The sequence below is a fragment of the Coloeus monedula genome (genome assembly GCF_965178545.1).
Source record: "Coloeus monedula genome assembly, chromosome: 15".
Lineage (NCBI taxonomy): Eukaryota > Metazoa > Chordata > Aves > Passeriformes > Corvidae > Coloeus > Coloeus monedula.
In genome coordinates, this window is record NC_138795.1 from 4724168 (window position 1) to 4735702 (window position 11535).

The 11535-nt window shown below is 49.2% G+C and overlaps 1 protein-coding gene across 1 annotated transcript; it reads right to left on the reverse strand.

Annotated features, from left to right (window-relative positions):
• Positions 1-3885: 3885 nt before the first annotated feature.
• On the reverse strand, positions 3886-11210 carry NIPAL4 (NIPA like domain containing 4; the record flags this gene model as incomplete). Its single annotated transcript, XM_082291277.1, has 6 exons — positions 3886-4490; positions 4589-4749; positions 5885-5975; positions 6957-7013; positions 8943-9191; positions 11174-11210. 6 exons carry the CDS (start codon positions 11208-11210, stop codon positions 3886-3888), a joined length of 1200 nt encoding a protein of 399 aa, XP_082147403.1.
• Between the last annotated feature and the right edge of the window lie 325 nt (positions 11211-11535).

Below are 11535 nucleotides of genomic sequence, written 5' to 3' on the forward strand. Positions count from 1 at the left end.
CCTGGCTGGCTCTGGCCTTTGCAGGACCCTGGATGGCCTTCATCACCCAAAACCACTCACACCTTCACTGCCACGGACAGTGTCTCAGTTCCTCTCCTCCTGCCCCAGCCCCGTTTCCTCTGTGACTCACCAAGCTGCAGTCAGGCATGGCAGGGGTGCCCCAGGTACACGCCAGGCTCAGCTGGACCCTCTCTGCCTTTCCCACATAGGGATAACTTGTTTATACGGTATTTAAATATTGTTGTGCAATATCCAGTGCAGGGATGGGGTGATGGGGGTTTCACGTGTTTTTAATCAGTTATTTAAGTGTTACCAGGGAGAACAAGCTGTGAGTGCAGGTGCTGGCCCTGATGGGCTTTCATGTGAGCCCTGTTGGCTTCCTCAGCCCCCCCTCTCCCTCCCCATGCAGCTGCAGGGGCATATTGGTGCTATACAGAACCCACTGCCTCTGGGGAGAGCAGAAGGCAGCTGGTGATAACAGTCTTCAGTTTTTTCTCTGTTTACAGTGGGTGGCAAGTGGGGCCCCAACAGGGAGCCAACCATGGAAATATAATCTGTGGGGCCACTGTGGATTTTGATCAGCTTTAGCAGAGGGGATTAATTATTTTCCCCACTAACCCTCTTCAGCAAGAGCATTGCAACCCTTCTGTCCTCCAGCACTCGCTTGTCTTCCCTTGGTGCTGTAAATCCCCAAAGCAGCCCCAGCATGGCCCGTGAGTTCCAATCCATGTCATTAGGACACACTCAAGGTACGACTGGGAAGCTCTGGCCAAGATCCAGAGCAAAAGGCCAGCAGGAAGCTCAGCAGAAGGCAGCTGAGACCCCTCTGCAGTGTGCGGTACCATGATCAGTGGATGTTTTTGCACGTGTCTCCTCAGGCTCTGGTCTGTGCTGAGCTGTAACTCAGCATGGGCTGTCTGCTCCCCAAAGCAGTGAGAAACCTACCCAAAAAGTGCCCAGGTGGTGAAGCAGCTGAAATACTAACACAACACATGGTGCTTTTGTAGGGCAGCTCTCTTACTCCAGGATTTTTCTCCAGGCCGTGGATGGAGAGAGCTGCCTGTGTGCACTTTAAGCAGCTGATGGTTCTGACCCTGAGGACCCTCCCTTATGAATTTGGTTTTTTCTTCTCCTAATAGTTTGGCTCTTGTATGTGGGTTTTTTTCTTTTCCTCAGGATTTTAAAATAAGACCTTTTGTTATGCCAGATTCTTTTTTTTCCTTGGAATTAATTCCTAGGAGAACACAGGGAAATCTGGAGCTGTGGTTACAACAGTTCTCTTGTGTCTGATTAATTATGGACAAATCCTCAAAGAGTGTGACTGGTGCTCCACATGTGAGAAACTGTACTACTGGCATAAAGAAAGAGTCTTGTTTGCTGGTTCTCTTTCCCTGTTTATTAAAGAAACCCCAGAAAAACCCTAAGAACTCATTAAATTTGTACTTATATGTAGCAGTGTATCTGTAGGATGACTTAAGCCACATTAGTTTTTCACAACTTTACTACCTCTTTCTCCACAAGGAAAAAGTTCACATGGTGTGTCTTGAAATTCTCACTGATTATTCCTTATCTTACTAATTGTAGACATTTTCTTACCTTCTACGTGCCTGGAAAACAAACCAACCTAAAAAACTTCTTTCTGAAATAAGGGAGGGCAAGTAAAAGACAACAGCTTTCTAATCTTTATCTCTTTTTCTATAGTTGGGGTATATTACATATAAAAATGTGTATTCAAACAACCCCCAAATCTGTGTTTGTTGGTAGGTAATGGCATGTTTGGCTGCTCACAGGTGGAGCAGGACTGTACATACACTGTAGTAGTTGATTCAACCCCAAGAACTTGATCTCCTATCTGAGCCCTCACTGAGGACAGCAGCTCTTCTGCTCCAACCCCTGATCTTCAGCAAATGGCCACTAAAAGTCACTAAAATTATTTTCACTGCATTTCATGTGAGCATGGGATCAAGGTTTTAAAAAAAAAGCCCCCGGACACACAATGCTCAGAGAACAACTGGACATGCCCAAACTCTAATGGAAAACTTTATTGCTGGAATATCCCAAAAATCTCCAAAAGGTAGTTTTAAGTAAGTCCTTTTAAATTTTCAGATGTGTGCAAGTTGAGTGAATGAGACCAGGGGAACTGCAGGAGGAGTAAAAGATGGTAAAACCTGATTTTTTAGAAAGATGATGTTACCTGGGAGAACTTATAACACAATACATCTCACTTTCTCCCGTGTCCACATATTAATGGTTTACAATAATTCTCTATGCATCTATGCAAATACTTGAAGAATGCAATTCATTGTGCCTTTTGCCTAGTTTTAATAAAATTTGTCGGTTGTCATTAACAAATCCTCTTTCACTGTGTATTATTTCATTACCTCAGTTCAAATCTTCATTTTCTACATGACATTTCTCCAGGGATGGCAGGATTGCTTTTATGAAATGCACTTCTAGAGAGTGAGGAAAGATGAGTGCCATTTACAGCCATTTTCTAAAATAAAATGCATAAAGCATCACACTGATTAGGATGCCAAAACCAAAGCTGGAGTGGGTGACTTGGATTATTTTCTGCCACCAAAGGAGGTCGCTGCCGTTTTACGCTGCTCCAGCTGCTCTTCCTGTTGTTCTCAGCTGTCCCTCAGCCTCTTTATCCTTTAGGGCTACACCAGTAACATCAGAGAAATCATTTAAAACTTTCAGATCCACCTGCAACTTTTTTTTTTTCTTGAAAAAAACCTTTATTTCCCTTTCCACGTTCCAAAAAAATAGTAGTGAAATGTTATTAAAATAGGAGATTGCATAGTCCTCTCTCCCACAGCCCCACATTGTATTTGCTCAGTGATGCTCAGACACAGGTATAATCATGTGAGCATCTCAGAGGACAGTAGGACACCTCATGGGGTTCAAAGAATTGGGGGGGGGGCCTTGCCAAGGTCAAGATATTTCCTGAGAAAAAAAATACATAACATTTACAGCCACTTGGTCTTTCAGACTGAAAAGATTTTCACCAGAAGTGTTGGAGATGGTGGCAGAGTTTCTCCTGACATGGGAGCTCCCCCAGCCTGAGCAGGGGCCACCCTTCCTCAGGTGGGGTCTGGGTCAGGCCCAGCAACTTCAGCAAGGCCTGGGCACCAGGGATGCTAAGGGAAAAATAAACCAACCCAAACAAACAAAGCTTCCATAAAAATAATTAACACTGCTCCAGGGAAACTCCTGCACCTCGCAAAAAACCAAAAGCTGAAAAAGATCTCTCTGTAAAACACTTCATGGCTTGAGTCCTGCCACTGAGCCTGAGTGAGCAGCTATTGCAAAATTCACCCTGTTTTGCCCATGTTCACCAATATTCTTGTCCCATTACTTGCAGAGCAAGTGATTAAACATGGACTAGCAGAGTTTGAATAGCAGGCGTGCACCGGTCAGTCCTTGTCTCTCACCTCCTCTCGAGATGCTGGAGTGCATTTTAGAGTTCATGCAAGTGTCTAGAAAGGAAACAAAAAAAGACAAAAACCACTAATCAATGATCCATCAAGGCCTGGAAACAAAGCCATCAATGGCCCCCCGGGGGAAGGAGTGAAGGGTAAAGATCAGCCATGCCAAGAATAAGAGATGGAAGGCACCTCAGAGAGGAGCTTTGTTCCAGGGCTATCATATTTCTAGAGGATTTTTGTTTCCAGTGGCCGCATGTATTAAGGCCCAGCGAGGATTAAACACACCCCTTGCTACCACACCATGACAGAGACCCTGTCCAAAAGCCCAGAGAAAGATTTGGCTTTGGAAAAGACACCATTTGTTTTATTTTCTGCTTTTCCTTTTTAAAATTTTCCCCTGGCACCTGGAACATTGACATCACCCACCCAACCTGCAGTCCCCACATGTAATGCCCTAAGTGTAGAGCACAAATACTTTGGGTTTATCCTCTGGGGCAATGCTGGAGTTGTCCACCTCTATCAGGATGTTCTTGTCATCTCTGGTGACCGGCGCTGGCTGTTCATCCTGGAGGACTTGTGGTAAATTCCATAAACTGACGTCCATGTCTTTGAAAGCATGGAGTAAAAACACCCCCAAAATGATGGTGAGGAAGCCACAGACTGTCCCAATGATGTCAACCACGGTCATGGTGACCCACTCCTTAAAGAGGATGATGGAAGTGGTGATGACGATGGTGGTGAACAGCACGTAGTAGATGGGGAACACCAAAGAGGTGTTGAAAATGTCTAGAGACTTGTTGAGGTAGTTGATCTGTGTGGTGATGGATGCCACCAGGGTGATGACCAGGATCCACGTCAGTGGATGCTGCAGCACAGGCTGGTCAGCAAAGAAGCCCTTGATGGCAATTCCCAAGCCCTTGACCGAGGACACGGAGAAGGCGCCGATAACGGAGCAGATGGCAAGGTAGACGAGGATGTTGCTCTGGCCGTAACGGGGTGCGAGGAAGAAGATCAGGAGGAAGCAGAGAGCCAGGAGGATCGCAGCATAAGCCAGGAAACCTGCAGGAGGGAGAGAAGAACTCAAAACTTGAGCAGCTGGCACAGCGAGCAGTTTGCGCTGCCCAGCCCCCAGAGGGAAAACACGGCCGGCTGCATACCAGGCTCCTTCAGCTTGGAAGTCATTTCCTCCAGAGTGGTGACCTCCTCGTCCTCTGGGGCGTGTATGACCATCACAGTGCTGCCCACCAGGCTCAGCAGGCAGCCCAGCTTTCCCAGCAGGTTGAGCCGTTCTCCAAGCAAATATGAGGACAGAATGGCACTGCACGGGACAGAAAAACATCAGCCAGTGCTTTGCAGCCCTTTAGAGAAGGAACAGAGGCTCAAAGAAAGTTAAGAATGCTTCCATGTGATTCAAGGACGCAAATTTGGTGTAAATTAGTTGGATTCCAGTGTGTTAATACACAATCACATGGCATCTATCAACAGCTGAACCTGCAGGCGTGCAGGTGTGGCCTGGAGATCACAGCTCTTGTGTCAACAAGGTGCAAAAATGCTGAATGTTTTAGCACATCCTCAGGTATTTTTTCAGGGTCTGCAGAATCACTCAGAAGCTGCTGGGCATTATGAAGCTTTTAGTGCTCAAGGGAATTACTTCAAGGACCAGTGTAACAGAAAAAAATCTGAATCTAACAACAAAAAAGCTATGTTAATTTTAACTAAATCATCAGAGCTATTAAGCCTCAGAGAAACTCTGAAAGTACTGGGGCCACAGATATATCTGCAAAAACATCTAGTTCTTCTCAAAAAACTGAGGGCAAGATACCAGAGCAGTCCTAACTCTCAGTTTGCTTATGCATTTCACAACAGCAGTCTTTCTATAAAACTTTAAGTACCCAGAGCCATGCATTTTAGTAGGAATCTCCTACTTAAAAATAAAGAAAGAAAATATGGTTTCAGCCCCTTTGGCAACAGCCAGAAGTACAAAACCCTACAACATGAAAGGACCCTAAAAGCTTATAAAATAAAAGGCAGGTGAAAGGCAGTTTGTAAACAAGCCTGGTATTTTTGACCCTTTAAAATTTTTAGTACTCTTGATTACAAAGACAAAACAAAACAAACAAACAATAAAACCCCACCAGTCCTGGGTTGGTTAAAGAGCTGGAATAAGAAATGAAGTAATTGCGATATTTGCAATAATTTAACCTGCAGTGTATGTGGCTGCTCTCCACATGCAGCATTTCCAGAAGGGTGTGCCACTTAATTCAATGGTTCCCAAACGATCCCCCAAAAGGACAACAAATATTCAAGTGTTTTTTAGAAAACACTGAGACTTTTTTTCCTTTGGGCAGAATATATCATATTAGCATCCCTTCAAGTCTACCTTTACAAGTCGAACAGGCAAACAACAACAACAAAAAAAAAGCCAAATTGCAAATTATAGACACAAAAATCACCTTATGAGCACGCTCAGAGCCCCCAGAGGCGTGACAATAGTTGCAGGAGCAAAGGCATAGGCAGCGAAGTTGGCAGCTTCCCCTCCACCCACTAAACAAACACAAGAAAAATAAACACCAGTTCGTTACAGGGCACTTTCTGTATTTTCTCTTGGGGGCTTGCAAACCAGCCAGGTGTCACTTGGAGAGTGGGTTTTATGCTGGGAGCTTCACGCTGCTGCTAAACAGGGCCAGATACTGGGTGAAAATCTATTCATTTATACTTAAAAGAGGCGCCTTAAGAGAAGCGAGCCCTTCCATGGGAAGGGCTGGGAGTGCCAGGGCTGACCCAGGTGGGCTCATGAATCCCCCCCAGCCCAGCCAGGCAGCTGCCCTGAGTGGGGTTAATGAGGGAGGGGGCAGATGTGGGAGCCCCAGGGCTGGGAGGCTGCTCCTCCCCTCCACACCATGTCCTTCTGTGGGGCTGTGGTGTCCCTGTCCCCAAGCAGTGAGGGCTGTGCCAGCTCACAGGAGCTGCATGGGCAGGGCAAGGTGGGGGCACCTTGAGCTGTGGCTGCCACGGTGAGAGCAAGAAAAGAGGGCTCTGAAACGCACTGCTGTAAAATCTGCTGCTCTCTGTGCAGCTTTGAGTCCAATCTGAGGAGATACTGTAACGCTGCAGCAAGAAATAAAGGTTTTAAGGCTTGTTTTAAGGGAAAGCAAGTTTTTTCCATGGAGGGAGGTGCTACCTCTTTGTTATCTCCCTGTGGTGCAGCAGGAAACATTCCCGGAGCCCCCAGGCACTCAGGGGAGGCTGTTTGCCCTGGACCTGCCAGCTGCCTTATTAAAACCTGGCTTTTCATGCTTTTGATCAGGTAAAACCGAGCTAGCAAGTCCTACCAGTTCTGCAGGAGGATGGAAAGGGAGATCCTGTGGGGATCACTGCCTCTCCTCTCCCTGAGGAACCTCTGCTGAGGATGGGGGAACTCGACAGGAAACAGGCTTTAAGCACAATACACAGTTTGTCCCACACCTCATTCACAGGGACAGACCCTGGAAAAGCTACAAACCCAGGGAAACAGCTCCTACTCACTGGTTAACAAGCCAGCCCACCAGAGCCAGTCCTTTAGGTAGCCGTGGCCTCCGTCTCCTGGGGAAGAAAAGCACACGCAGGAGTTAACAACCATTTCCTCCAGAGCAAGAGATGAGAATGTCCCTTTGGAGAGGAATAAATTGCAAGGGGAAGAGTGTGACAAAGAACAAGGAAGAATGGACATACATGTGCTGGGAACTAATCCAGTTCTGGTCCTAACCCTCAAGCTGTTGGACATAAGGAGCTTGAGCCTGTTGACATAGTGAACCCTGATTTTGCTAGGTCAGGGAGAGCCCAAGTTTTTGATAAATCTGACCCGACTGGAGCTGTCAGTAACAGCAGTGTTTGACTTGCCTTGGAGAAAAGCGATGTGCTCACATAGCAGGGGTGACACACTTCACTAGGACTGAGAGATTACAGGGCAAGATAGGACAAGGGGCAATGAAGAGTTGAACAGGAAGACTTCAGGACACAGGGAAAAATCTTTTGCTAGAGTTCAGCCTCTTCTGGTTCCTCAACAACTCCATAAATGCTGAAGTTCAAATGTTATGCTTTGGTATTCCTAAAAAATTGCTGGTTTATTTGTTTTAGTGTCTTTTTGCTTGGTCGGGGTTTTTCCCAAGAACTCTTTTTGTCAGCTGCAATTTTCTGTCATTAATCTCTAATTCCTTCCAGAATGTTAAACATTCTGAAAAAACAAGGAGGGGTTTGCTCTTGTTTTATTCGCTTGGCTCTACTGTGGGAAGAGTTTATGGAGGGAAGGAGGAGAGAGACATCTACAGTTGAAGCAATACTGATACTTTGCTGTGCAAATATAATGCCAAAAAGCAAACCCATCTGTGTTCAGCAGCTGCATGTGGCAGAGGATGGAGAGATGGACTCAAGACAGGCCTGTGGCTCAGGTGCTGTTGGTAGCTTTGGTGGTTGTCTCTGGACAGTCACTTCATCATTCCACGCCTCTGTGTCCCCATATGGGCACAGAACAAAATGGGGATGGTGATATTTACTTCCTCTTAAAGATTATTTAAGAACTGTTCCTAGGCCAGAACTGGGAAGCAATAGTAGTTTAATTATTTTATTATTCTCTGTTTTGCAGTTATGCAAGTAGGTCAGCTGCCAGGTAGGACTTACCCTGCTGCTGGAGCACGTTTGCAATGCTGATGGGATGTGTCCAATTCCACAGTGCAATTCTGCTCTAGGCAGTGCTGCGCCACCACTGCCCATCCATATATATATATGTGTGTGTACACATAAACACACACCTCACCCTAAGAGCCTGGTGCTAGAGGAAAGTTATCTGCTTGTTGTTGAGCAACACAGCTCCAAAGGATGCCTTCTGAAACCACAGAGTTCCCACAGAGCCAGCCTGTCCTGCATTCACACAGGGCTCTAGCTAATGCAATCCGAGCACACGGGGCTGCATCCTTGTGTCATCCTTGTCTCGGTGACCTGGTGGCAAAGCTGCCTGGTGGTTCAATTAGAGCAGGAGTGGGGTCACGGCGCTGTGCTGCTCTGCTCCAGGCTGGGGCACAGCCATGAGCTGCAGCTTTGTGCAAAGGGGCCCATTTCAAAGAGCTTTTAGCACTCGGCTTCTTCCTGGCCTCACACGTTCCTGTTCTGCTGTGGGGCACATCTCATCTCACAGGACACTCACTTGCTACTTGTGGTGCCAGGCAGGAAAATGCTGCTTTTAGCTGAGCTCTTCCAGTGCAGGGCTCTATAAATTAGCTCCTTTCCAACACAGAGACTGTAAATTAACTCCTTTCTAATGCCAGGCCTGTAAATTAGCTCCCCAGTTCCCACATAGCACTGCTGTCTGGGTCTCACACACAAAGATGCATCCACAAAAGGTCTCATTTACACTGCTGATGGAAGACTGACGGTACCCAGAGGTGCTCCCTTGCCTTAAAAGTGCTGAAATTTGGATCGTGTGTGTGCTCCTAGAACAGGTGGTCCTTCCCCCTCCTGCCCACACAAAAGCCTTACCTGCCCTCGTGCCTCCCTTCTCCACCAGCCGTAGCAGTCCTTTTTTCTTGAGGATGACACTGCTCCCGATGAGGAAGCTGGAGAAGACAGCCAAGCCCAGGCCAATGTAGAATCCATAATTATTTTCCAGCCGAGTTATCCAGGAACTATCTGAAGTCCCATTGTCCTGGACAGAGTCAGCTGGGACAGCACTGCTGATCACTCGGCACACAACCCGGTGGGAAAGGCATGAAAGGGTGATCAGAGACCCTGTGAAACCACCGTGGAGATAAAACAGCAAATTACTGACATGACTGCCAACAGTGTCCCTATTCCCTTAGGCTCATTCAGGTGTCCCGCTGCACAGCCACCTGTGCTGTCACCCTAGCAGCAATACCCAAAGATCTCCAAAGCTCAGGACACCTCTTTACCCACATGTGGAAATGGCAGGGTTTTCTCTGACAGATTCGTGGCCTGCAGTTCAAGCACCTCTTTGACACTGAATGTGTCTACATACTGGGCTGGAAGGCCACAAGGACCTCTAAAAAATAATTTGAATTTCCAAATATATATACCAGGGTATCTCCACCAAACTGCAGTGTTATGGGGTTGAACTAGGCCTTATCAACACTTAACCCTGTTGATCCAAAGGCTTTGGTGCTTTCCAAACAACTAAGCCTCACACCTGCCAGCTCATCTGCAGTTGTAACTTTGGGTTTAATGTGGAGCAATGCCAACACTTTGTAACTGTCCATCTGTTCCTGCTCTGTGTGTTGAGCTGTGTTATAAAACTACAACAGATTTGTCTCGGACAATACATTTCCTCTACTGTTTCAAGGTTTTGTTCTACCTGTTTGCAGAGTGCCTGAGCGCTCCTAAAGCAAAGCCAGCCCTGCCTGAGAGCAGGCACAGCGTTCTGCTGTTAACACCAACAGCGCTGCAAGCCCTGTGGCTCTGGCCAAGATGTGTGGCTGTGTGGGGGTGGGAAAATTGCTGAGCTTCTTCCTCCCCTGACACTCCTACCACACCCAGAACATCTTTCTATTTGCAATCCTTACTCCACGTGTAGTAAAGACGGTGTGACTGTGACCATGAGGAACAGAGCAGCCAGGTGGAGTACAAAAGTCTCTTTGTAAAAGACTTCAATTTTTTGCCTGAACTCACATAGGAATTATAGAGCAAGTATTTATGTCCCTGCAGGCAGGAGTATGGAATGGCTAAACTGCTCCCAGCAGTGCCAGGAGCCTGGGCATGGGCCCCATATTCTTCCTGAACTAGGAGCCTGATTTAGATCTTCTGCAGCTGCAATCTCTGGTCCTGGCACACACAGCTGAGGTTTTGGATCTGGACTGGCTATAAACGTTTTTCTAAAGGAAAAAATACCAGTGACTTTCTAGATGAATTTCCAAGGGTTCCCTAATAACTTTTTTTTTTTCCTACTAGGAAAACATTATTGATGGCGGAAATATTTCCTGGGGAATAAGGGGGGAACTTGCCTCCTCGGCTGGGTGAAAATCTCCACAAGGTACTACCGGGCACAAGGATCAGGCAGAGTGATGGAGTGATTACCAAGTGGATTAAGTAATCCTTAAAGGAAAAAACCCAACTCCTGGCTTCTCTGTGCGCTCTGAGGCTGGCAGAGCGTGGTGCCGGCTGCTCGCCTCAAGTTTCTCCATTCCTATAGAGACCTCAAAAAAAGGAGAAGAAACCCCAAAGCCAGGAAAAAGCCCAAAGCAGAGCAGTGACAGAGGACAGCCCCAAAGCCGGGGGGGATACGGCCGAGGGGAGCTGTCCCGGCCCGGTTCCGGCGCTCGCAGGGCAGCTGGGTCGAGCCGAGCCGAGCCGGGCTGGGCCGAGCCGAGCCGAGCCGAGCCGAGCCGAGCCGGGCCGGGCCGGGCCGGGCCGAGCCGAGCCGAGCCGAGCCGAGCCGGGCCGAGCCGGGCCGGGCCGGGCCGAGCCGAGCCGAGCCGAGCCGAGCCGAGCCGAGCCGAGCCGGGCCGGGCCGAGCCGAGCCGAGCCGGGCCGAGCCGAGCCGGGCCGAGCCGGGCCGGGCCGGGCCGAGCCGGGCCGAGCCGAGCCGAGCCGAGCGGGGCCGAGCCGAGCCGAGCCGAGCCGGGCCGAGCCGAGCCGGGCCGGGCCGAGCCGGGCCGAGCCGGGCCGAGCCGAGCCGAGCCGAGCCGAGCCGGGCCGAGCCGAGCCGGGCCGAGCCGAGCCGAGCCGGGCCGGGCCGGGCCGAGCCAAGCTGCACCCACCGTTGCTGCAGCTGCTGTTCGTCTCCAGCGGATCCATTGCCTTCGCTCTCCGGCCGCTCAGCGCATCCCGGGCCGAGGGCAGGGCCGGGCACACCTGAGCCCGCCCCGCTCCTCCCCCGGGCCGGCCCCTCGCTGGCCTGGGAGCGCTGGTAATGCCCGGGGGAGCCTTGCACGGTCCCCTGGGCCAGCCCCGCACCCCCAGCCCTTGGTGCCATCCCCGTTCCCGGTCGGTGCGGCGGCATCTCCGGGGCGTTCTGTCCCTCCGCACAGAGCCGGGACGGGGCTCCTGCCGCAGGGATTTCTCCTCTGGAGGGTGCTTTCCTTGTTGTAGAGACTGGAGAAAGGCGCTGGGGCAGCAGGAG